General features: G+C 44.6%; 2 protein-coding genes across 2 annotated transcripts; one reads left to right on the top strand and one right to left on the bottom strand.

Moving 5' to 3' along the window:
• RAE1 (ribonucleic acid export 1) lies at window positions 1-27,427 on the bottom strand. Its single transcript, XM_015148732.3, has 12 exons — window positions 27,244-27,427; window positions 24,519-24,615; window positions 23,841-23,945; window positions 21,937-22,029; window positions 13,742-13,828; window positions 12,282-12,368; window positions 12,096-12,167; window positions 10,280-10,387; window positions 5,522-5,628; window positions 5,362-5,437; window positions 4,286-4,480; window positions 1-1,126 (listed from the first exon to the last, which is right to left on the bottom strand). Exons 2-12 carry the CDS (start codon window positions 24,606-24,608, stop codon window positions 1,040-1,042), a joined length of 1,107 nt encoding a protein of 368 aa, XP_015004218.1. The 5' UTR covers window positions 24,609-24,615; window positions 27,244-27,427; the 3' UTR covers window positions 1-1,039.
• Window positions 18,561-19,731, top strand: MTRNR2L3 (MT-RNR2 like 3). The gene is given in 1 exon segment (NM_001195028.2): window positions 18,561-19,731. A coding segment is annotated over 1 exon segment (75 nt). The 5' UTR covers window positions 18,561-19,446; the 3' UTR covers window positions 19,522-19,731.

Raw genomic sequence — 27,427 nt, 5'->3', positions numbered from 1 at the left:
GTCTCTTCCAGTAGAAAATTTTATTTTCATTGTTTTTTATGAGTAGGCAAACACATCTTACAACATTATCAATACTAGAATTTCACACTCAGCAAGTCAGACTTCACACATTAGTCCAAACAGGAAGGCCTAAGAAGCATTTGAGATCACAGGTGAAAAATACAGTGATAGACCCAAAAATCACACGGTAAGCTGAATTTCACTTTGAATACTTACCAACCAGGAATTTTAAATTACACAATATACAAAAGCAACAGCCAACCAACCACTACCGAGGGTATGAGTTCAGGGCAATTCCCATGCAGGGGACCTGGGTTCTAACTTGAAAGTCACACAAGTGTCACCCACAAATGGCCTGTCACCCAGCACAAGTAACGGTCCCCATTTGAGTCACTCGGAAATCTGAGCAGCAGGGCCAGAAAGCACTGGGGATGTTGAAAATGGGAATGAGGGAAGCTAGGAAAAACACATTCAAACTGTTCCCACCAGGGCTCACAGAGGCTGCCGCTCCGCGTGGCAGAAGTGAGCGCAGCTGGGGAACCCCTTTCCCCTAAGGTTGCTGCGTTTCCCAGAGGTTGTCTGAAATCTCAACTCAAAACCCCACGCTGATGCTGGGCAGGACGCACGTTCCTGAGGTTACAGGGTGGGAAAGGGGAGAAAAGGACAAAGGAAGCTCGGAAAGCAATCTGCAAAAGACTTTATTACAAAATACAGCACGGGGCTCACAGACGCTTGGCCAATATTCTCTAACACGTACACTGAAGCACTGCAAAATCCCTGGCGGTGCCCGCAATCTAACGTCTATAGTAACCTCAACCCCCTTAGAGTTACAGAAAAACTCTGCAACAGGCAGTGGAATGGAGAGACGGCAAGTCGCCGCGGACGCCTGGGCTCTCGGCTGCTCAACAATGACATCGTTTTCTCCAGGGGTTGAAATCCATGTCCATGGCTGACAACCCAACAAGGCTGGGACCCAAATTCGTATAGAGATGAGGCAGAGTGGAGAGAACAACTCTGGCCGGGCCAGAGTCTCCAGCCACTACTTCTTATTCCGGGGCTTTAGCTCTTCGGCTGCATTACGCAGGAAAATGTAATTTTTTTTCTGGGGATTATAAAATTCATGTCCCTAAAGAGAACAAAAAACACCAATGATCTTATTATTCAACAGAAAGCGTTTGTAGGTGCTTTTTCTAGGTGAAGTCCTGTGCTACAATACTGGAAGCATAATCTCTCAGAGAAATAAAACAACAAAGATAAAGTTAAATGTGAAGCAAAACTTCAGTCCTCAGAGAAAGGCCTAAGGACGTGTTGGTACCAGTGTGTCATCCATGTCCTGCTGAGAGAGTCTTCACAGGTTCGTGTTTTCGACACTGAGCCCCCTTTTAACACCCCAGGACTTTAACACCAAGATAACTGCCTTGGGCCCCTTGCTCAGCATTAGCTCTGACCTGAGAATGTTTCACGGAAAGGAGGACATCTGACCTGCGAGTATCATGGGGATGAAGGACATCCCGCCCCACACAGAAGGAGCGACAGACACAGAGCGCAGCAGAGGCATGCATGGTGGCGAGTGATCCAGAGGCGTGTGCGGAGATGTGCATGTCTGCCCAGGTCCACACTGGAGGGGATGCAGGGCTATATAGCATCGAAAGACCCCTGAAATCAGGATGAGGCCATACTACAGGGCTGTGAACGGCAGAGGGAGGCCTTTGAATGTTATTCCCCAGGAAAAAGGAGGCCATAGGCAGGTCAGTGATGTGATCACATTTCAGTTTTAGGAAGAGAGGCGAGTGGGGTGGGCCAGGCAGATGATCTGGAAGAGAGACAGCAGGCAGGAGCCACAGGTGGGCCAAAGACCTGGAAGACGGAGGTGGGGCATGGTGCCGGGTGCACTCTGCCACCTGTACTGTGATGACACGTTTTTATTCTCTTCCCAACAGGCACACCAAGAAAGCTCTAGAAGTTTTGCTCAACAGTGACCACTAATTCTCATAATATACAAAGTGTAGTTTTTCTGAACGGTTACTCAAGCAGCAAGCTAATAACATCAATCATATGTGATCATGACTTTGCACCAGAGATAACTGTCCTTGAACTAAGAGCAATGAAAAATCCCTGAAGCAAATTTCTCTTTTAAACTAAAGAGATTCTAATTTATGTAACCTCCACAATAAGCTGACATTAATTGCTTAAATGAATTAGATTATTTCAATTTTTAAACAGCACTCAAAGCAATTACCTTTCTCACTGCTTTCAATTTATTACTATGTTTTTTAATGCTTATAATGTATAGAGTCCCGCGTGTCATTTAGGTTAAAATACAGAATTTTGATGCAGCTGCTGGGACAAGGACGCAAAGAGAAGATTCAGTAAAGAGCCCAATGTGGGAGTTGAGGCCTCGGGCTCCACGCATGCCACAGCCTGTCCAACCTCAGCCAGGGAGAACCAAAAAAGTACACTCGTCACAAAACTGAGTGCATGGCTTACACAGGTGAATGGATAAACAAATGGCACACCCTACCTGGGAATACTATGCAGCACTGAAAAGTAACAGACGAGTGATTCACTCAACAGCACGGGTGAATTTCAAAATCCTTATGCTGAGGGAAAGGAGCTGGGGCAAGGGGAAAGTGTAGTGTAGGGCTCCACTTATAGAAAATTCTAGAATATTCAGACTAGTCCATAATGCCAGAAAACAGATCCATGGTTTTGTGTGTGCGTATGGGAAGATTACAGGAACACACACAAAAACCTTTCGGGGAGATAACTGTGGTGATAGTTTCATGGGTATTTACAGATGTTGAAACTGATCAAACTGTACACTTTAAACAATGACTGCATTTCAACTGTACCTCAATAAAGTTGCTTTAAAAAAATGCAGCTGCATGGCTCACACAGCAAACCCTCAAACAGGGAAGCACAGAAGCAGCAGCAGGCCTGGAGGGTCAGAGGGATGGAAGGCAATCAGCTGGACTTCTGTATCTATGTTCAGGGCCTCAGGTAAGGTGCAGCCATACTCCTGAGACTGGGAAATACTAAAGGTGGAGTGGCCAGGGCCGGAACCAAGGGACGTCTCCAGTCACTGGCTTGTGTGGCAGCAGGTGTCTTGGGAATGCAAAGCACTGGTTAGAGCCCTGTGGTGGCCCCCCAGGCTGAGACGGCGCGAGGTCAGCAAGGCAAGAGGGGCCAAGAGACAGGAGCTGGCAGGAGGACGGAAACCACAGCCCGAAGCAGAATAAACCAGGACATGGCCAAGCAGTAGCGAGGAAAGCTGTGTGGAAGAGAAGGGACAGGTGAGTGCCTGGCACAGACAGAAAGGAAGCTTCTGGACTGGACAAGGAGAACGTGGCCACGGGGACTCTGCGTACAGCTCTAAGAGGCCAGAAAGTACCTGGCAGTGGACTGAGGAGGAGACCGAGCACAGGGAACCAAGAGGGTAGGCGCTGACACCACTCTCTCTCGATAGCCTTAACATACAGGGAAACCGCTCCTCGAGGCTTCCGTGCTTAGACAGGGGGAGGAGCTGGTGAACAGGGACAGAAGACAGGGGGAGAAGGCCCAGAAAAGAGCCGTGAGGGTGGAAGGAGGTGGGGTCAGCACAGGTGGACATGAGGTGAGTGGGAAAGACACTGCAGGCCACTAGAAGCCCCTCCTATGTGAAGCAGGCGACCTCCCCATCGGAAGCCAGGGCAGGGTAGGTAGGGAAAAGTCTAGAAGGCTGCTGTGGAGCAAAGGGCAGAGTGGGGTGGGAGGAGAATGATGACAACCTCTCCGGAAGAGCTGAGCAGTGGAGAAAGATGCAGGCTGGCTGAAAGCCAGCACACTTCCCACGGGGCTGGGCATGGAGTACCCGAGTCTACACATTTCACCATCACTCCCAAAGCCCTCAAAATTGCAGCCCCGCTCCTGCCAGCTCCTAACTCCCCCTGTGCAAACTACCCAGCTAACCAACCAACCAACACCACCCAGGTGAAAGCTCCACAACCCGCCCTGCCACCCCCTTCATGAAGTGCAGCCCCCGGCTTGCCTGTGCTTCTGTGCCCAGGAACAGAGCAGCCCATAATGGCTCACACTGGCTGAGTGCTTCCTGTGTGCTGGGTTCTGGCCAAAGGCTGTACTGAATTCCCACAACCATTTGAGGAAGTCCTGCAATTTCCCCTTACAGGGAGGGGACGGTGACCTGCCCAAGGACACATGTGAGTCCTGAGAAGAGTCACAACTCAGGCCTAGGCCTTCTGAACCTAGAACCTGGCTCTACTACCTTGGAGCGCCCGGGAGTTCTCACCTTTGACCAGTCGTAGCTGGAAGCGTACGCAAATATGTTTCCATTGTGATTGAAACAGCAAGCTGAAATGGGCTGATCTAACTGTTCTGAAGTTTTTAGTTTTGTTCTGGCATCTTTGTCCCAGAAGCTGAATCTACCATCAGATCCCACAGTGGCAAGGGTGCCATGAACAGGATGGAACGCGATTCCATTTACCTGCAGGGTAAATGCACAATGAGAAGCCAGGCAGAGGGGCGCGGAGAAGGTTCCACCCACGCACACTTCCTGCTTGAGTTAGGAAACAAAGCGCACAGGTACATTTCCTTCGAGCTGCCGCCCGCTGATCGCAAAAGAAACTATCCAGACTTCCTCCATCAAATGCCAGCCCAGAACCCAATCTTGCCTCCTGTAAGGCCTGCACACCAGAGAAAGTGAGCATGTGGACAGCAAGAAACAAGGAGCAGACCTCAGGAAAACGTTTCTTTTGAGCAAAAGATTTCTCAGTGTGAGCTCTGTGTGTGAGCTGTCTACCAGCACTCCTAAGGGAGGGAGAAGACTCCGGCAAAACATCCTAAGCTTGCGTTCAGAAACAAATACACAACGCTGCTAGTCGGGGGCACATTAACACAGAAAACAAGGCCGGGCGCGGTGGCTCACGCCTGTAATTCCAGCACTTAGGGAGGCCGAGGCGGGCGAATCACAAGGTCAGGAGTTCGACACCAGCCTGGCCAATATGGTGAAACCCCGTCTCTACTAAAAATACAAAAATTAGCTGGGCGCCTGTAGTCCCAGCTACTTGGGAGGCTGAGGCAGGAGAATCGCTTGAACCCAGGAGGTGGAGGTTGCAGTGAGTTGATATCATGCCACTGCACTCCAGCCTGGGCGACAGAGTGAGACTCTGTCTCAAAAACAGCAACAACAACAACAACAACAAAAACCCACAGAAACCTGAAGCCTACAGCATAAGCCACTTATCTCCAGATATGAACACACACAAGCTCTTCAATGATGAGTCTTTTCTGATCCCACAACTCCTCAGCCACCTCCAAGTCTGGTTTCCAGATGTATCACCACAGTTAAAGTGTCTAAAAACGTACCGCATAGATGTCTTGAGGAGCTGAAGTGTTGGTTCCATTAGATCGATGACATTTAAAGGTGAAGTTATCTTTGGCACTGAAAAACAAAGGTTCATGTAAGTCTCCCTTTGTTAAAAAAAAAAGTCAGGTGAAATCTGCAAGCTGACAGAGTCACACTTACGGGTTTGGGGGGTTGATATAGTGAATAGCAACTCTCCCCTCGATACTTCCCAGGGCAAAACCAGTAGGCTTGTTCTGTTTGTCTTTAAAAATAGCCACACACCGATGCTACAGTTAAAACAAAACAGAGACATAATCACAGCGTAATATAAGATTTCATGACTAACATGAAGGTAAGTCATTTTTACCCCATGTTTAGGTTTGAGAAGAACCAGAAGAACATCACTCAAATACGATACAGCAGTAAGCACTGCTTTCTAACTCCTTAATAACTCCGTCTAAGCCGTGAGCTTAGGACCAAACTGCACACCCCGTGCCCCTCCCTGCCTCCGCTGCTCGCTCTCCCTCTGCCACCCTACAAGGCTGCGTTCATGCCAGCAGAGCCCCATGGGCTGCGAGGCGGAATGCCCGTGGGGAATGGAGACGTCCCTGGCTAGGCAGACACCCCTCAGGAGGTCACCTGATGCTTCTGCACCTCTGCCTCCCCAGCTGGAGGAGGGATGCAGGCTCTGCTGCACCAGACTCACAGGGAAACAGGGTGAAGGGGACAGTGGGTGCAGTGGCCATGCTACACACAAGCAACATGCTGCACTTCGCCCAGTGTTGAGTTTGAGGGCCCAAGGGCGGGTCTCCACTCTACAGAAGAACCCAGAGGTTCCACTACCCAGCCTTCTGGGCACAGAAGCCGACCACCCTGAGGAGAAGCTAACTTCAGAGATACCACTTCTTCCTTCCAGTCGTGGCAACCTGCCCAAAGCCCGGAGGGCCACCCGCCCTGCCCGAGCTGGCCATCTGAGCTTCTGTGTGAGTTCAGGGGAAGCCCAGCAGGACCCAAGCAGGGGCTAGGCAAGACGAAGGGAGAAGCAGCCTCTGGCGTTGTGACAGCTGCTGGGGATGCATGTTTCCTAAGTACGAAGGAAAACGGCCTGCTCTTTCATTGCTGTACTGTTTGCTCCCCCACCTTTTTAAAAATGGCCAGACCATTACTTTTGTGAGTACAAAGAAAAAAAGTAAAGCAAAGTGACAAACATCTGCAAGTTCTTAGACAACAGAAAAGGCCATGGCTGGTCCTCAGCACAGGGTCTACTGTGTGGCACACACCAGGAACTGCGCAACGCCAGGGGTGCCACTTGCACCAGAAGCCACACGCACTGGCCCTGTGCAAAGGCCGACAACAACCAGTCCTCGACAACGGAGAGGCCAGGGCGCTACCACCAGGTGGCAGGAAGTGAAGCCAGATGGGACCCGGTTTTTTGGGGATTCACCCAAAAAGAAATGGGGAGGCAGGGAAGGGCTTAGGCCGCAGTCCGGCAAGGCCAGTGGTGCCACTTACAAGAGCCGCTGCCTCACCTCGGGAGGATGCTTTGAACAAGAGCCAAGGTCTATGTGCTTATTTTATTGTGGTAAGAACAGTTAACACGAGAGCCACCACTTAATACATTTCTAAGTCTATGTTATTGTTGACTACAGGTACCATGTTGTACGGCATATCTCCAGAGCATTCTCATCTTGCTTAATGAAATTTCATCCCATTGATTAAGTAGCTCCCCATTTCCCTCTCCCCCAATCCCCTGATGACCACCATTCCACCCTTTACTTCCGTGAGTCTATGTCGGATGTCACATTTCAGTGGAATCATGCAGTTTCTTTCTGTGTCTGGCTATTTCACTTTGCATAATCTCCTTCATGGTCACCCACACTGTCATGAGTGGCAGGATTTCCTCCTTCAGGCTGCACAGCATCCTACTGCAGGTATACACCTCATTTTCTTTATCTGTTCACTTGGCTACTGAGAACAGCGCCGCAAGGAACGCTAGGAGTATAGGTCTATTCAGGTCTATTCAAAATACCCATTTTGATTCTTTTGAATCAAGACCCGTAAGTGGAACTGCTAGATCATATGGGGATTCTGTTTTTCATGTTTTGAGGCCTCCAGTTTTCTGTAACGGTTGTGGCATTTTGCATCCCCCAAATAGTGCGCAAGGGTTCCAGGTTCCCCACACCCTCCCCAGCACTTGCTATCTTTGGGCTTTCTGGTAACAGTGGTCCTGTCAGGTAGGAGATGGTATCTCATTGTGGTTTTCGTTTGCCTTTCCCTGATGGTTAGTATGTTAAGCACATTTCCATACACCTGCTGGATATTTGTAGGTCTTCTTTGGAGACATGTCTATTCAAGTCTTTGGTCCGTTTTTCATGTCGCCAGTTTTCTTGCTATTGAGTTGTAGGGGTTCCTTATGTATTCTGGAAATCAATCCCTTGTCAGAAATAGTCTCCAAATATTTTCTCCCATTCCACAGGCTGCCTTTTCACTCTCTTCATGGTTCCCTCTGCTGTGCAGGAGCTGTTAGTTTAACACAGTTCCACTTGGCCATTTTTGCTTTTGTCGCCTGTGCTTTTTGGTGTCATAGCCAATAAATCACTGCCAAGACCAATGTCATAGAGTTCTGATCTAAGTGCTTTCCAATATTTGAATTAGATGTGGCAGGAGGGAGGGAGAAAAATGAACAGATTCCCAAATAATTTCAGGGTGGAGGGGAGGAGACTGAGGATTAGTGAGACAGGAGGGGGAGAGTTCAATCAGGGGTGACCTCAAGATTTCTGGCTCTACCAAAGGAGATGGAGGTCCCATTGAATGGGCCGTGAAGCACATCAGGAGCAACAGGCTGGTGGTGGCTGAGAGGGGCAGGTTCAGATCCAATGTTCACTCTGCAAATATTTACAGAGCATCTTTTACACTTGAGGCCCTGCTCCAAGTGCTGGGAGGTGGCAACAAACACAAACAAAAATCTCTGCTCTCATGGAGTTTACATTCTAGTAGGCAAAAGAAGTGAAATATTTAGTATGTATATGATATCCATACATACGTATAAAATAGATGGTACTGCTGGCAGTGGCAAGGGAGAATCCTGAGGCAAGGGTAACATTTGAATAAAGAGCCACAGAATGTAGTCGTGGGTTTGGCGTGGGATACTGCAGGCTCAGACGCCTGGGAGACACACCAAGGAGCTGTCCGACTGGGTGTCCCTGTCAGGAGCACAGAAATGAGGTCTGAGTCTCCAGTCCACAGGGCGTGGCTGAGCGACAGTGGATGGGAGATCAGTTGTGCTTGGGTGGAGGAGGCAGCAGCTTAGGGAGACATCTGTGGAACCTCCACATTCAGCCAAGAGCCAGCAAAGACGGAGTAGCAGCCACAGAGGTAGCGGGTGAGAGGCTGGCAAGACAGCAGCTGGGGAAATGTGTCTCGTAAGAACAGTGAGTGGTGCTCTGTTCCAGTAAGAGGATGGCTGTCCAGTGTCCCCTGGAATCACCAATGAGGATGCCACCAGTGGTCATGCCAAAAACCGTTCTGATGGAGCAACAGGGGCAAAGGTCTCACGAGTGAGAAATGAGTGGGAGGTAAGGGAACAAAGGACATTTCAGGCAAGATGCCCAACTGCGGAAGGAAAAGGGACACAGGCAGTACTGGAGGAGGATGTGGGGGTCAAGGGAGGTGTGTTTTCTAGGATCAACTAGATTTGAGCAAGTGTCAGTGCTAATGGAGAAGTACTACGTGGCAGGAGAGATGGGGGAATGGGAAAGAGGTGATACTCTGCATACGGTTCCCGAGAAGTCTGGAGGGCATGGGGTCCCACCACAAAACTGGCCTTAGCAGGACGGTTTCCACCTCATGGGGGAAAAGGCAGGGGAGGAGGCAAGCACAGACAAATTTCTAGATCTGGCAGGAGAAAGAGGAGGAAGTTCCCATTAGCTTCTTTTTTCTCTGAGCAAGAGCTGATCTGATTGGCTGAGACAAAGACTAAAGGATGGAGAAGCTGACAAGAATGCAGGCCCAGCAGCCCTGTGGCAAGTGGAGGCCTGAGCGAAGGAGAAAAAGCTAGCAACTGTCTAGGTGTGATGCAAGCTGAGTTGAAGTCGGAAGCTAGGAATTTACAATGGAACCAACCCATCCAGATGTGTAATTTTATTCTCAAGGAAACCAAAATATTTCGCCCCAAAATAGACTTCTCTGACATATTTCAAGATGGCTATTCAGAAGGGCTGGAAATAATAGCTGAAAAGCTATCTTTTGTGGGGAGATTTGCATCTGCAGAGAAAAATGGGCATTGGTGCAGCCAGGCTTTCTCGGAGGCCCTTCCCTTGTACTGATTCAGGGAAGATTAACTGCTGTCTGATGCCGTTATCTCAGTCCTCTCCGAGGGTGCTGCCTGAGGGGCTTCCTCCACATTAACAAGATCACCTTTGCCCCACAGAACTTCTCTTCTCTTCTTCCCAAAACCTGTCTTGTCACGAGAACCCGATTTACCATGAGAACCTGTTTTGGGCCATGCCCTGAGCCCCCTTCTTGCTGTGACTTCGAGATGGTATGAAAGCATCAACCACACTGCCTTTAAGATCTTTGTAAGATGCTGTGCACATCAATAAATTTGTATGCCATTTCTCCTATTAATCTGTCTTTTGCCAGCTGGTTTTCAGTAAACTCCTTCAGAAAGCAAAGGAGAAGTTTTCCCTTGGTCCCTACAATTCAGTTGCACTCAGCCATCCGGGGCATGTTTGGAGAAGACGTAAGTTCAGTTCATCCAGGGATACCTTACTATTTCTTAGTATTCACTCACTAAGTATTTGTGTTTATATCCTTCAATTCACCCTCCTTTGAACATACTCATAGGTTTTTCAAAATACAACTGTATTCCAGATGTGAGCACAATCTTGCATACAGCAGGTGCTAAATACATGCTTCTTGATTTGACTAATGACGCACCTGATGTTTCAGCGGAGATTCTATCCTCCTGAATTCAGAAGGTTGATTCTCTAGTTGATAGACAATCAGGCCCCTCTCTGCAGTTGCCACCACAGCCATGGGGTATATCTAGGGAATAGAGGAAAACAGAGACGCGATTCAGGTGAAGCAGTATGCTGTTTCTATACTAATGTGTTTGATTAAGTTTTGGTTACAAAATTAAGTCTGGATTTTAATAATCCTGTGATTATGTTTCACTAAAACCTAGAGAAACAGTATTTGAAAGTAGAACATTCATATATTTTAAAAAGTCTTGTGCTTTAAAATTAACTATAAAATATATGGATATTTAGAAAATATACTCAGGAACTAAGAATAAATAAAAATCCCCTACACCACCCCTTCAGTTGCTCTCAATAATTGGCTAACGGTATAGTATATTTTATTTCAGTCTTTGTCCTCAGCATGATACTTGGGTATTTCTGTACAATTCATATCCTTTACTCAAAACATGTTTCATAAGGTCCACGTCACATATTTTTTCAAGTACTAGCAACGGCTGTCTAACGTCCCCTCAAATGAACCTACCAAAGGGTTTATTTATCTGTGTCTTGGTGGCCCCTTAGACCACTTCCAATGTTCCACTATATAACATAAAACAAAGACCAGCCAGGCGTGGTGGCTCACGCCTGTAATCACAGCACTTTGGGAGGCCAAGGCAGGTGGATCACGAGGTCAAGAGATTGAGACCATCCTGGCGAACATGTGAAACCCTGTCTCTACTAAAAATACAAAAATTAGCCGGGCCTGGTGGCACACACCTGCAGTCCCAGTTACATGGGAGGCTGAGGCAGGAGAATTGCTTGAACCCAGAAGGCAAGAGGCTGCAGTGAGCTGAGATCGTGCCACTGCACTCCAGCCTGGCAACAGAGCGAGACTCCATCTCAAAAAACAAACAGACAAACAAACAAAAAACACACAAAAACAAAGACCATTTCTATCTTTGATTATTTTCTTGTAATAAATTCCTAAAAGTGGAATTACGGGACTGTTGGTACAAAACTTTTAAGACGTGACTAAACAGATGGAGAAAATTCCATCTCTTTATTTCTTTTCTTTTTTTTTTTTTTTTTTTTTTGAGACGGAATCTCACTCTGGCACCAAGGCTGAAGTGCAATGGTGTGATCTCAGCTCACTTCAACCTCTACCTGCTGGGTTCAAGCAATTCTCATGCCTCAGCCTCCCAAATAGCTGGGATTACACACATGTGCCACCATGCCCGGCTAATTTTTGTATTTTTAGAGGAGTCTGTATTTTTGTTTTTTTTTTTGGTAATTTTTGTATTTTAGATGGGGTTTCACCATGTTGGCCAGGGTGGCCTCAAACTCCTGACCTCAAGCAATCCACCCACCTTGGCCTCCCAAAGTGCTGGGATTATAGGCATGAGCTACGGTGCCTGGCCGAGAAAGTTCAATTCTATCCCACTCAGAGACAGTCCCCAAAGACCTGGTACCACCTCACAAAGTTACTGCAAGTTTTCCTACTGCCATGGAAAGGACATGATAGATGTCACACTAGAGATGGCACGTAGCTAGCTGCATATGTTCAAACAAGTGGCAGGAAAATTTGACATCCAGTATTAAGTACTTCTAAAAGAAACGCAGTACAAAAATCTCCCAATTGAAGACGACTGAGGCAATCTGAACTCTATCCTTTATATCTATTACTAAAGTCGGCAGGATTTTTACATTACCCGCTAACTGCAAGATACCACAAGGTGAGAAATACTTATTTTGTTTTTTTAAAAGTAAATACATGTTAAGTTAAAATCTCTTACCACATCAGCACAGTAACACCTTTCAGGGAGTTGCAAAACCATCATAGGATTTGAGGATCGAGTATCCCAAAACTAAAAGCAAAAAAGAGAAGCCAGTATGTGACCATTCAGAGTAGAAGTCAAAATGGTGCAAGAATAAACGACAATCCTGACGGGGCCAAACAATGCCTCAATTGCACATTATACCTTTAAAGTCTTATCCCAGCTCCCAGTCATCACACAGCTGTAGTTTGGAGCTTTGATCCAATGGATGGTTTTAACAGGAGCATCATGCTTTCAACAAGACAAAAACAAACAGGCCAAGGTAAATGTAAGAATGCTGAATGGCTTTAGTTGTGGCAATTCAAAGGGAAGAAACTAATTTAAATACTGAGGTCATAGCAAATAAAAATCAAAGGTATTTAGCATTTTACCAATCTTTCCTCACTGACGTAGTTTGCATGTCCCCACTAAACCCCATGGTGAGATGTAATCCCCAGTGTTGAAGGTGGGGCCTGGTGGGAGATGTCTGGGTCATGGGGGCGGATCCCTCCTGTCTTAGTGCAGTCCTCACGATAGTGAGTTCTCACAACATCTGGCTGTTGTAAGGTGTGGCATCTCCTCTCGCCCACAGCTGTCTCTCCTACTTTTGCCATGTGATGTTCCTGCTCCTGCTTCACGTTCCGCCATGAATAAAAGCTCCCTTGGGACTCCCCAGAAGCCGAGCAGATGCCGGCGCCATGCTCATACAACCTGCAGAACATGAGCAAACTAAATCTCTTCTCTCTATAAATTACCCAGTCTCAGGAATTTCTTTACAGCAATGCAGGAAGGGACTAATACACTCCTGATCAAAACAGTCAATTTAACACAAGAACATACATCTACCTTCCATTCCAGCAAACTTTAATTTTTTCACTCATAAGACATATGTGCGAGTGAAAGTAAGCTCCTCCTTAGGGAGATATTCAGAAATAACAAGTAGGGGATTCCACCAGTTTTACTCACTAAGGTGACATGAATTAAGAGATCAAGGAGATATTTCTAGTACGCAGCACCGTGACCTGAGTACGCAGCGCCTTCCTGAAAATGTTTCAGCCTTGTGCTCTTCCTGAAGCCCCCTTAGCAGGCTGGACCCTCTGGTTCTAGGTTCTCTTATCTTCATTACTTCTGCCCTTGGCATTCTTCACACAGTACCTGCCAGTGGCCCCTGAGTAATGGTAAAAGTTCCACATGTGTGGGGAAACGCCCCTCTTACTCGCTGCTCTATTACTGGCCCCTAGACAGAGAACACTTGCTGAACGAGTAAGGGAACAAATGCAGTTGGCAGAAGACCAGCCATGCATGAGGTCAAAACGTCCAACCTGTGAATGTCACGGATCACCTATGACCTATCTTTCATAGATTTTAATGTCGCTAACTCCTTATGACTCTATCCATACATATATGAAGACTCATGACAAGACAATCTGTGAACACTAGTTAAGAATGAGAATGGTTATAAAATTGTTATTTCTGTGCTCAAGACGTTTCTGCTATATTGTCTAATTGATTTGACAGAGTCTAACTGCACCTTTTATTATAATTATAATAATTATTTCACTTAAAGAGCCATGAGAGTCCTGGGTACCAGTTGTGCCCAGCCTTTCTGCAGAGGCTTCTGTTACCTGTGCGATCTGTATCGCTTGGTTACTGCTGAGGTCCCACATTTTGGCAGTTTTATCACACGATGCCGTAAACACTTTGCTACCATCCTAAAATAAAAGAAAATTTTGCATTTTAAGGAAAATTAAATCTCTATATACATTTAGATACTAAGTTGAATATATTGAGGCAAACTTTGGCAATCTTTATTTTTCCAATTGTTTGGGGACCAGTGTACTGCAAACTACAGTGTCATACAAAAAACTCATTTTAATCTATTTCATTATTGACTTACTTTTCTAAGCGAGAACATACAAACAGGATTTTAAAAATCAGAAATCACAAACTAGTGAAAACAAACTCTCTTGTCCCTGATCCCAGGTCTCCTGTCAGCAGCAACCATGGGCCACTTTAAACATTTTTTCTTATTTTGATAAATCTTAAGCCTTCAGAAAAGTTGCAAAAATACAAAAAATACCCATAAGCACTTCACACAGATTCACCAATTGTAAACATTTTGTTACATTTGTCTTTCTCTCTCTAGATAAAACACATAACTCTATAATCACTATTACTTTTGTTCAGTCCCTATCTAATAACACTTCGAAGTACATGCAATAAAGCTATGCCAATTTACAACAGTCACTGGTCCTATCTAACCTGTCAAATAGATTTAAAAATTAGTGGTCACTGTCTGATGGTTTCACAATATCCACACAAAGAACTCAAAGTAGGTTTTCTCTGTCACTGCAGCTTGAAAGCAGCCAGACATATTATGTCAATCAACGAGTGTGTGGCTGCATTCTAATAAAACTTTATTTACAAAAATAGTCAGTGGGTCAGGTTTGACTCATGGGCCATAGTTTGCTGAACCTTGGCCTAGTCTATTTATTTCATTTTTGGTTTCAGAGCTCAAAAATTGACCACCATTCTCCTCTAGCAAAAACTTGTTCCACTGAAGTGACTTCATTTGAAAGAAGAGATAAAACTTGCTCCTCATGCTTTTAATGAGGTTGTAATTCTACAAATCCTTGAAAACACAGCAAAGGAAAGGTATGAGTGTATGGAGAGGGCTGCCCTGAATCCAAGTGAACACTGGCCTCTCAATCTCATAACACCAGCCCCACCACATGTCATCAGCATTGTGGAGCAGAGCATGCCAATCTCAGTGGACACGTGCAGACATAAAGGAGAATCCAGCAAAGCACTGGGGAGAGAAAGAGTATGTGTGTATGCTCCACCAGCTGTTCTAAGTCTCCCTGCTTCAGCCACAGAGTTTGAACCATGTCCTTAAAGTACCGAAGATTCAACTTTACCAAGTTTGGCTTGGGAGGAAGGATAGCTTGAGGCCAGGAGTCTGAGACCAGTTTGGGCAATATAAGGAGACCCCATCTCTACAAAAAATAGAAAAATAAGCCGGGTATGGTGGTGCACACCTGTAGTCCCAGCTATTTCAGAGACTGAGGCAGGAGGATCACTTGATCCCAGGAGATCAAGGCTGCAGTGATCCATGATGACACCACCGCATTCCAGCCTGGCAACAACCCTGTCTTTCCAAACAAGAGAACAAATTTAGAAAGATTAAACAACTTGGCAAAGTCAAAAGCCTGGAAGAGACAGAGCTGAAATTTGAACCCAGGCCTCAACTGGATGAGACAATGCTTAAAAAGCTATAGGCATGTAGTTTACTTTTCAAGAATCAGCTCTACCGGCAAGGCGTGGTGGCTCATGTCTGTAATCCCAGAACTTGGGGGAGGCCGAGGCAGGTGGATCACTTTGAGCTCAGCAGTTCGAGACCAGCCTCGGCAACATGGCAAAACCCCGTCTCTACTAAAAATACAAAAATTAGCTGGGTGTGGAGGTGGGCACCTGTAATCCCAGCTACTTGGGAGGCTGAGGCAGGATAATCACTTGAACCCAGGAGGCGAAGGCTGCAGTGAGCTGAGATCGCACCATTGCATTCCTGGGTGACAGAGCAACAGTAAAAAAAAAGAAAAAAAAAAAAAAGCTCTATTCTTGTTTTCTATAAAGCATTCACAGAAGCCTTTCCAAACTTTACAGTTGCCTTCTGTATTCTTTTTCCCACCCGGCACCAGTTCATCTTACCTCCCTCAGAACGTACAACTCTCATTCCCATGTCTGATCCTCCCACTAGATGGTACGAAACTTAGATTCAGTTTTATAAATTCCAATAGCCATTAGATAACATTTGAGCAAAAGGATTCCTGCATCAGTTAGTTCTATTTCTTGCCATACTTTATGAGAAACTTTCTAATTCTGACCCGTTGCCCAATCAGTAAAGACAGGCAAAATACATTAGAAAAGTTTCAAATCTACTCATGCTGCTACTTTTCCATGCGTAAACTAAAAATAAGTTGCATATGAAATGAATGCTTCACTTTTCAAACTTTTCATGTATCTATTAATGTAGTGTCAATATCTTTGATCAGGTATGTCAGGAAGACATTTTACAGATGATAAAAATGCCTTAGAGAAGCCTATCCTTGCTAATGAATGAAATGGGAGCAACTGTGGCCCCTAAACTATGTCAAAATGTTTATACACAGAATTATTTCTTATATACGAGATAAATAAGATCACATTAAAGCAGCAGTCTTCAACCTTTGTGGCACCAGGGACCAGTTTCATGGAAGACAATTTTTCCAGACTGGGGTGGGGTGAGGGTGTGGTTTCAGGATAAAACTGTTCCACCTCAGATCATCAGGCATTAGATTCTCATAAGGAAGACACAACCTAGATCCCTCACATGCGCAGTTCACAACAGGGCTCGAGCTCCTATGACAATCTAATGCCGCCGCTGATCTGACAGGTGGCGGAGCTCAGGGAGTTAAGGCTCACTGGCCCACCATTCACCTCCTGCTGCGCAGCTTAGTTCCTAACAGGCCATGGACCTGTTCTGGTCCACAGCCTGGGGGTTGGGGACCCCTGCATTAACGTATGGCCATAAAATTAAGATGGCCCACACGTTCCCTTTAAATAAGGCATCCTGATGGACTAAAGACCACCCTATTAGCCAGTCACGGAAGCACTATCACGTATTTGGTATTTAACTTTGGGGGTGCTGTGACTCAGCATGGCAAGAGCCTGATTCCTGCCAAACCCATTGTAGTTGAACTTATACTGAATATTCCAGACTGACATCACAACCATAAGGCGTTAATTCTGGTTGAAGGATATAACAATTAATCAACAGACGCTCACGCTTGCACATACGCTCAATTTCAAGAACTATTTCCGATTAAATCTGCAGCCCTCCCCTAATTTGACTTTACTATCAGCCTGGGTAAACACACCTTTGCCAAACCCCAAACACAAGAGACTAAAATGCAACCCAGTCAGAACCCACACATATTTTAACCACAAACACCCCAACAGCTACCCCTCGATTGATGTAATTTTCTAAAAAATCTTAAGACCCCCCTACCAAATAAATCCTCCATTATGTATAATATATTAACTAAACTTCTGCCCTAATACCAATATAATGCCTTGAGCATAGCCCTCTGAAAGTGCTGCCCCAACATACCATAACCCTAAGTCAACCATGCTCTAATTATGAATAACCTTCTTAGCCAAACCTCTGCCAATTCACCTTTAAAGACCCTGAACTTCCAGAACTGTAAACAACTATTTCTTTCTTTCTTTCTCATACTTTAATTTTCCACTTAAGTATTCTATGCGTTAATGTAGCTTAGCCACTCAAAGCCAGACACTGAAAATGTCTAGATGGGTCCACACAACCCCATAAACAGATAGGTTTGGTCCTGCCCTTTTTATTAGTTATTTGTAAGATTACACATGCAAGCATCCCTACCCCAGTGAAAACGCCCTCTAGATCACCCGGATCAAAAGGAGCAGGTATCAAGCACGCACACACAAATGCAGCTCAAAACACTTGGCTCAACCACACCCCCACAGGAAACAGTAGTGTTAAATCTAGTAATAAACAGAAGTTTAACTAAGCTATACTAATATTTAGGGTTGATTAATTTCGTGCCAGCCACTGTGGCCATAGAGTTAACCCAAGCTAATAGAACTTGGCGTAAAGAGTGTTTAAGGTCTGCCCTCAATAAAGCTAAACTCCATCTAAGTTGTAAAAAACTCCAGTTGAAATAAAATATACTACAAAAGTAGCTTTAATACCCTGAAGACACAGCAGCTAAGACAAGAACTGGGATTAGACACCCCACTATGCTTAGCTCTAAACCCTAATAGTTACATTAACAAAACCATTCGCCATAGTAGTACAAGCAACAGCTTAAAACTCAAAGGATTTGGCAGTGCTTTATATCCCTCCAGAGAAGCCTGTTCTATAATTGATAAACCCCGATACACCTCACCATCTCTTGCCCCCGGCCTATATGCTGCCATCTGCAGCACACCCTAAAAAAGGTTATAGAGTAAGCACAAGTACACACATAAAAACGTTGGGTCAAGGTGTAGCCCATGAGGTGGCAAGAAATAGGCAACATTTTCTATGTCCAGAAAATCTCACGACAGCCTTTATGAAATCTAAGGGCTTAAAGAGGATTGAGCAGTAAACCAAGAGCAGTGTTTGATCGAATAAGGCCATGAAGCACGCACACAAAACCCATTATCCTCCTCAAATACTACTCTAGAAATCACTATTACTGTTAATTTTCTACACAGGTATAGAGGAGATAAGTTGTAACATGGTAAGCATACTGGAAAGTGCGCTTGGACAAGCCAAAGTGTAGCTTAACCCAAAGCATCCGGCTTACACCCAGAAGATTTCATCATGACCTGACCACTCTGAGCCAACTCTAGCCCCAAACCTCGCGAAAAATATTATCAAACTCTCTTAATCAAACTATTTACCTTAAACAAAAGTATAGGTGAAATTTCTATCCTGGTGCAACAGACAGTACCGTAAGGGAAAGATGAAAGAACTATATCAAGGAATAAAAAGCAAAGACAAGCCCTTATACCTTCTGCATAATGCATTAACTAGAAATAACTTTACATAGAGAACAATGGCCAAGTCCCCTAAAACCAGACGAGCTACCCAAGAATACCTGAAAGAGCACACTCACCTATGTGGCAAAATAGCGGGAAGATTCATGAGTAGCAGTGACAAGCCTGCCGAGCCTGGTGATAGCTGGCTGTCTCAGTTCAACTTTAAACTTACCCATGGAATTACTTAATCTCCCTGTAAGTTTGTTAGTCTAGAGAGAGACGGCTCTTTAGAATCTTCCTACAGAGAGTAAAAAACATTACCACCACAGTTGGCCCAAAAGCAGCCACTAATTAAGAAAGAATTTAAGCTCAGTATCTAACTATCTTAAATTCTAACCAGTCTACTGAACTCTTAACATCACATCGGACTAAACTATTACTTAATAGAAGCAACAACGTTAATATAAGTAACATGAAGGCATTCTCCATTGCATAAGCTTACATCAGACCGGAGTAACCCACTGACAGTTAACAGCCCAATACTAATAAATGATATAATAAACACCTATTATTTGCACTGTTAACCCAACACAGGCATGCTCTAAGGAAACATTACAAAAAGTAAAAGGAACTTGGCAAATCCTACCCTGCCTGTTTACCAAAAACATCACGTCTAGCATTACCAGTATCAGAGGCACGGTCTGCCCAGTGACATATGTTCAACGGTCGTGGTATCCTGACCATGCAAAGGTAGCATCATCACTTGTTCCCTAAATAGGGACTTGTATGAATGGCCACACGAGAGTTCAGCTGTCTCTTACTTTCAACCAGTGAACTTGACCTATCCGTGAAGAGGCGGATATAAACAAGTAAGACGAGAAGACCTTATGGAGCTTTAACTCATCAATGCAAATAAAAACTCCAACAAGCCTACAGGCCCTAGCCTCCTATCCCTGCATTAAAAATTTTGGTTGGGGTGACCTCGGAACATAATTCAATCTCCTAACAACCTAAACTAAGACCACACTAGTCTAAGTGAGTTATTACACACTGAGCCAATAATTTGATCAACAGAAGAAGTTATCCTAGGGATAACAGTGCAATCCTATTCTAGAGTCCATATCGACAATAGGGTTTACGACCTCGATGTTGGATCAGGACATCCTAATGGTGTAGCCACTATTAAGGGTTCGTTTGTTCAATGATTAAAGTCCTGTGTGATCTGAGTTCAGACTGGAGTAATCCAGGTCTGTTTCTACCTATTTAACATTCCTCCTAGTAAGAAAGGACAAGAGAAATAGGGCCCACTTCATAATGTGCCCTTACTCCACAGATGATGCTATCTCAATCTAATAAATCATCACACACTATACCCAAGAGTAGGGTTTGTTAAGATGGCAGAGCCTGGCAACTGCATAAAACACTTTATAATCAGAGGTTCAATTCCTCTTCTTAACAACATGCCTATAATTAACCTTCTCCTGCTCCTAACATCTCCACTCTTATCGCGATAGCGTTCCTTACACTCATCGAATGAAAAATCTTAGGCTATATCCACTACGTGAAGGACTCAACATTGTAGGACCCTACACACTGCTTCAACCATTCGCTGATGCAATAAAACTTTTCACCAAAGAACCCTGGCGGCCCTTACCATCTACTATCAATACCCTTTATATTACTGCTCCAACCCTAGCCCTCTCCATCGCTCTCCTCTTATGAAACCCCCTCCCTATACCAGATCCTCTAATTTTAATGTAGGCCTCCTATTTATACTAGCCACATCAAGCCTAGCCGTCTATTCTATGATCAGATGAGCATCTAATTCAAGATATGCACTAATCAGCGCACTATGAGCTGTGGCCCAGACGATTTCATATGAAGTCACCCTAGCTATTATCCTGCTACCAGTTCTACTGATAAGCAGCTCACTTAACTTATACATACTCATCACAAGAATTCCTCTGACTCCTACCATCATGGCCCCCAGCCATAATATGATTTATCTCCACACTAGCAGAAACTAACCGAGCCCCTTTTGATCTAACAAAAGTAGAGTCAGAGTTAGCCTCAGGCTTCAACATCGAATATGCCGCAGGCTCATTTGCCATCTTCTTTATAGAATATATGAATATTATCATAATAAATGCTCTAACTACTATTTTCCTAGGAGCACTACACACTGTACATCCACCAGAACTCTGTATCACAAATTTCATTATCAAGACCCTTCTAACCACTCTCTTCTTACGAATTCGAACGGCATACCCCCAATACCACTACGACCAACTTGTACATCTTTTATGAGAAACTCCTACCACTTACATTAGCATTTTGCAGATGATATATCTCAATGACTGTCCTAATTTCCAGCATCCCACCCCAAACATAGGAAATATATCTGACAAAACAATCACCATACGTTAATGCAACATGCTGAGTGCAAAGGTTGCACCCTACAGGATTTCACTGAGATGACATTCCTGTAAAGGCAAAAGTATAGGGACAAAAAACAAAACAAAACAAAACAAAACAGATCAGTGGTTTCTAGGGGCTGGGAGTTGGGAAGAATTTGATGAGAATCTGGAGGCCGATGGATCTTTTCTATATTTTGAACACAACTCTATGCATTTCTTAACACTCACAGAGCTGTACACCAAAAAGGTTCAATTTTACAGCAGGCAAATCAGACTCAATAAACCTGACTAAACGAACAGGTACAAGGCCTCGAAAGGGTCCTCAAGGCTTAGCTTCTTCAGCACTGCAGTGTGTCTGCCTGTCACCAGGCCCCTTAACATTCGCACTACTTTTGGGTTCAGCCACCAGGAGCAATGGCAGGAGAAGAGGAGAGAGGCTGGGGTGTTCAACCCCTGGCTCCCCTCGCCAGGCCAAGGCCCATCTACAGCTGTTCATCCCTTGGCTCCCCTCTGCCAGGTGGAAGACCCTCTACAGCTGCAGCGCATGCTGTGCTCCAGGAGCAACACCCACTGCGGCTCGCCACAGGTGTTTCACCTTCCCTGCTGGCTTCTTTGTAAATACCACTTAATCATTCAGCTCTCCTAAATCACACACACAAAATTTAACACAAGAAAAGCTTTCAAAGAAAGTGGCTAACTAAAGCCAACATTAAGAACATTAACAAACGACTATATTTATGTTCAGAAACTTAGAATTCTTACAATATGAACACGTATGTGCTATTTGTGTTTGGATTATTAAATATTCTCAGTTATTCTGTACTTTAAGTAAAAGAGTACATGAGAAACGGAAGGGAACGTACATCACTCCAGCAGACATCCAGCACAGGCCCAGTGTGCATCTGCTGGGCTTTTGGAATGGTCTGTCCACTGTCTTGAACTTCCCAGCAGCGAACCTGTAGTAACAAAAAAATTCAACGCAAACAAAGCAATTTACAATGTACTGCTTGCATTTAACACCTAAAAACTAATGGGGTACACCTTAACCATACATAGACTTCTCATAGCAACCTAATTATCTAACTTCAAGAACAAAGGAATTAAAATATCTGTGAAAACTGTTTTCTTATGCCTAAGCTATTAAAATAAACAAATTCTATTGCTTACACATAAAATTGCAGATAATTTTCTCACTGCATCTATGAGACATGTCTTCTAAAGTAGAATATCACTTACCCATTACCATTCTCTGAATGGTAAGACCAAAGTAGAAACTTACCTCTTTTCTGAATACTTTTTTATATAATCTCCCCTCCGTTAAAAAAAGTAATACATTTTAGAGATTTTGTAAATATGGCAAAAAAATAAAAATCACCCTAATCACACCACACACAACCACAGCTAATGGTTCTGTGTGCTCTTAGTCTTCTTTCCATGTACACATATTTTCTGGAAGACACTAGATCACACAGTATCTTTGCTTTTGCAGCTACAGCTTTCCTCCTGCATCACCAGCCTGTTCAACTTTAAACATCCTTTTTTTGAAGCAGCAAATCATCTGAAATCTTTCTAGAAATTACATGTAGAATGCAAGCTTGCTCAACCTTGACTACCATCTTTCCTCCTGTTCTCCTAATCCCTGCTGCCCGTGCTGTAGGCTACAGTTTGAAAACTTTTCCAAAAACGTACAATGGTATTCCATCATATAAACACACCATAAAGTGCCATTACTATTGGATATTAACATTTTCAAAATTTTCACTAGCATTATGGTTTTTTGAGAGGCAGTACCAGGCACTGGCTAACTAGAAGCGTGGCCCTGAGCCTTACTGTGCGTCTGCAGCCTCTGGCTTTGCCACTTACTCAGATACGCAACCCGAGGCCAGTTATTCTACTTCCCTAAGCTCAGCATCCTGATCCATAAAATAGAGACCAAGTTCACAGTGCTTTGGCTGTTATAAAGGTTAATTTAGACAACGCAAATGAAGCACATTATCAGGTTTCCTACTCAAGTCCCAGAAGGGTATCAATGAGATAAAGGGTATAAGCTTAAGGATTTTTGGTAACTATTGCCAATTATCCTGTGGAAAAGCTCTGCCAACTTACATACCTACCAGTCGTACATGTAGGGTTTCAGCTTATCCTTGCTGGCATTATTATTCTTTTAAACTTTTAATTTTGTTAACTTAATAGAAAAAAGAGTCTTAAATTTGCATTTTTCTGACTACAAGTATGGATGAATGGTTCAGGTTTATTCTTACTTTTGTGAAGCCCCTCTTTACACCCTTTGCTTATTTTTCTACCAGAGTTTTCTTTCTTTTAGCAAATTGCAATTTTTTGTCTTTCTTTTTGTACACGATAAGTAAGTATTTAGGCAGATCTGTGCTATTATTTAATGTTGAAAAAGTTTAACACATGCCTGAGGAACACTGTCAGGATGCCAAGAAGGGGAATTTGTTGGTGTGTGCCACTGGGTATAATGTTCACTCTGGATAAATAGGACATTTTATTTAGGAATAAACTTCAAGAGATTGAACTACAGTAGAAAATTTCGAGCAATACATTTTTGTGCTTTCCTAATAAAAACCAGTGTAAGAACAAATAATGTCTGCCATTCAGAAGGGTTCACACCCCCAAATTGATTTCTTAAAAAAAGGCCATAAATAAGTCTAACTGATTCATTTACTTGGGAAACAACGGAGCTAAAGCTAACCTTGCCCATACAAAGAGAGATGATTTATAGAACACGTATTTAAGGAGCACTTACATCATTAGCCCATGATCCTGCAATAAGAAAGTTCCCCGGCAACGTTGGTGGGCTAAAAGATAGACAACCAATGCTATCATCAGGAGATGATGTTACTTCAATATCCTAGGGGAAAAAAGTCAATGTTAAAATGTACGCATACTCACAACTTAATTCAAAATGGTTTTCTTTCTCACTAATTACCTCACGGTGGCCTTCCCTTGTGCTCAAGAACTAACTGAATTAGACCTTTCCTTACTATGATCAAAAAGAGGAGTAAAAAATAAGCTGGAGAAAGCACCAGCACCACCAGGACTAGCAGCAGCAGCTGCTGATGAAATGCCCATGGCCTCGTTTTCTAAATGACCAGTTCACTCTGGCCCCACAGTGCTAGATTTCACCTGCCCTCCCTTCTTCCCAACCATGGGAATTCTGAGTCAACAGTCCTGGGCCAGGCCCTGGGAATCTGCACTGGAATCTGCACCTTCGGTGATTCTGGAGACCTGGCAGGCCAGGAAGAACAGGACACTAGTAGAGGGGACACATTTTCTGTGCTCCAGTGTTTGAGAAAGATGAGTTAGACAAACTTTCAAAGCTTTTGGCCCAAAGGAGGCTCCCAAGTCATCTCAGGTTCTGTCCTTGATGGGAGAAACTCTGGCCAAACTCTTCCTACAAGCCCCAGGAAGCTTTTCGTGGTACCTTCATAGGGTTGTGATTATCTGTGGTTGCGCTGCCAAACATGCTGGTCCCACTGGTTCCAAAACCTGAGGTTGTTCCAAACAGGCTCATTTTGACCCTAAAAAATAATGAAAAATGTTAAGGGTGAGTTTTCTCTTAATATCACTGAGAGGCAATGGTAAGATAATTAACTGGTAGAAGAGAAATACTCAAAGTGGCTTGAGGCCAGGGTTCACTTTTCAGACAAGATTTATACATGCAATGAGCAGAGCGCTTTCAAAAAATAAACCTTCTATTTTAGAGTAGTTTTAGGTCTCCAGAAATAGTAAAGATAGAATTCCCATACACTCCATATCCAGTTTCCCCTATTACCTCATATTAGTACGGTTCATTTGTTACCATTAATAAACCAATATGGATACATTGCAGATTATTTTGTAGTCACCAGCTAGAAAATACATTCACTCATTTTTTACATAGAGACACTGAGCTGCGCATCAGGAATACAACAGTAAACAAGATGGCAGGTCCTCGTGCTTTCAGGTTTCCACCTAGTGGGCATTCACTTTCTTACTAATTTCTGAATTCTGGTTTACGTCAGTATCTGCATGAAACTACCTAGAACAACCAGTCCCGGCAGCAAATCAGCAATTTCTTGGTAAAATTTTTAAAAAGGTCTGGCATCGTGTTCTGGACATTTACCCAGCAAGAACCTCTCCCACCCTGGGTTTTTTCCTGGGTATCATAATCTAACAGGCCCACCAGGGTTTGGCCAGGGCCTCTGCCACTCAGGAGTTGGGACTCTGATCTCACCAGTCTTCATCTTCCTGCTCTGCAAACATACAGAACATGAACACCTTCTCCAGGGCTGGTCTGGGGATCAAATCAGATTATGTAGAAAATGCAGTGTCTAGTTCATAGCGGGTACAATAAACGACTTTTCCTTTCTTTCTTCCAACTCCCCGAGAAGTTACATACACTGAAGCCACATTTCAATCCTGCTACCCGTTACACTGAGAAGTCCTCCATACAAGTCACTTCTCCAAAGGGAGACAAATGGCTGAGTGACATCCTTGCTAACAAGACAACATAGAACGGAGAAACTGCAAGGAATCTGGGGAAGGCATTTGAGTTTCCTCAGCTTCATGAAAAATAAGTGCAGAACAAAAGGTGAGAGCAACAGCTACAAGCACATGTATGTTTTAGTGAAAGTGAGGGGATGTGGTGCTTGCCGACCACATTTCTGCCCTCAAACGTAGAGGTACTTGAAACACCAGTTAACTGTATGAACGGACAAAGGCAAAACAAGGCTTCTGCAATCAGTCCAGGTGCTGGCTACATGGCTTTGGACAGGTCGCTTAACCTTGATTTTCTCATCTGTAAAACAGAGACACTAATATCTACTTCAGAGTTATGAGAACTAACTGAAGCCACACACACAGTGCCTAAAACGCTATAGGTTCTTAATAAATGTTACTTTCACTCTATTCCTCTACCTCAACCTTCAAGCTGGGAGAGAACATCTCTGCCATTAGGGATGAACTTAGGGAAAAGAACATGGTAGGTAAGAGTCGTTCGTGTTAGTCAGTGTGGACCACACCTTATGCTGACCACTGGGAAACTTCCAAAGTTCAGAAGGCACAGGCGTCTGTGGGACACACCTAATCATTTCTTCCCGCTCTCTACTGCCTTGCTGCACCCCAGCCCTCCTAGCTCTGCTGGCTTCCTTTCTCTCCTGAACACAGCAAGTTCATCCCTGCCTTGGAGCAAACCTAGTGCTGTTTCTTCAGCCTGGGATGGTTTGTTTCCCCTTCCCCACAGCTACCTTCGTTTTAATCTTCACATCCCAGTGCAAAAGTTGCCTCCTCCGAACTTTTTGGGGTCATGAAAATGTCCCAAATTTGAAGTTGTGATGTTTATGCAACTGCATAAAATTTCCAAACTCACAATGTACACTTTAAATGGCTGAAAGGTATGTAAGTTATACTTCAAAAAAGCTGTCACACGTATTCTTTAATTACCTCCTCAGAGGCTTCTCTGCTAACTTTAACATATCTAAACTTCCATCACATCCCCTTGCTTTCTTCACAGCACCAGTCATAACCTGGAATTTCTTGTTTATACTCAATCTCTTCCCCACCAGAATGCAGGCTCCAAGGGGGCAGCCACTTGCCTGGATTCTTCCCTTAATGCATGCTCGGTCCCACAGTAAGTGCCTGGCCCAGGGCGGCTGGTGTTTAATAATACTTGCGGGGAGACGTACTGCCTGTATAGTTGCACCTATATACGTATACAATAAATAGTTGGAGGGATAAGACAGAAACAGACTTAGTTTCAGAGTGGTAACTGCTACAAAAGAAATGAAGCAGGTTGACGTGGAAGAGGCTAAAAGGGGATGCCCTTCTGCAAATCGGCCAGGGAAAGCTTCTCCGAAGAGCTGACATGTATCCGACGAGAGGTCAGACGTGAAAGGCGGAGGGGCGGAGGCGACAGACACTGCATTAACGCAATGTGACCCTTCCCAGGGCCTCAGCTCCCCCACAAGAAAAACGATGGATTAGACCCTAGGTGACCCCTAAGGCCACTTTCAGCTCTGACCTCGCTTCCAGGATCCAGCAACGAAGCTTAGTCAACAGTCCCGCTCGCGCCCCAGCATCCCGCAGAAGCGCGCTCCCCGGAGGCAACTCGGCCTCTGCGGGCGCCATGGTGGCGGGTAACAACGGGATGCGCGCGGCACGGGGCCTACCTGGGGATCTCGCCGTGGCGGAAAGCGGCGGCCGGGAGCAGGAGGGTCTGAGGAGGTTGCGAACCTGCTCCGGCTCGGAGGACGAGGGCGAGGAGCGTGGACAGAAATCCCAGGGGCCCGAAACCTCCTTAAGCCGGCGGTAGAAACTGCCCTGACTACCGCGGAAACAACGCGCGTACGTCCT

Source organism: Macaca mulatta, chromosome 10 (assembly GCF_049350105.2).
Source record: "Macaca mulatta isolate MMU2019108-1 chromosome 10, T2T-MMU8v2.0, whole genome shotgun sequence".
In the NCBI taxonomy this organism is placed as follows: Eukaryota; Metazoa; Chordata; class Mammalia; order Primates; family Cercopithecidae; genus Macaca; species Macaca mulatta.
This window is presented reverse-complemented; position numbering and strand designations above follow the sequence as displayed.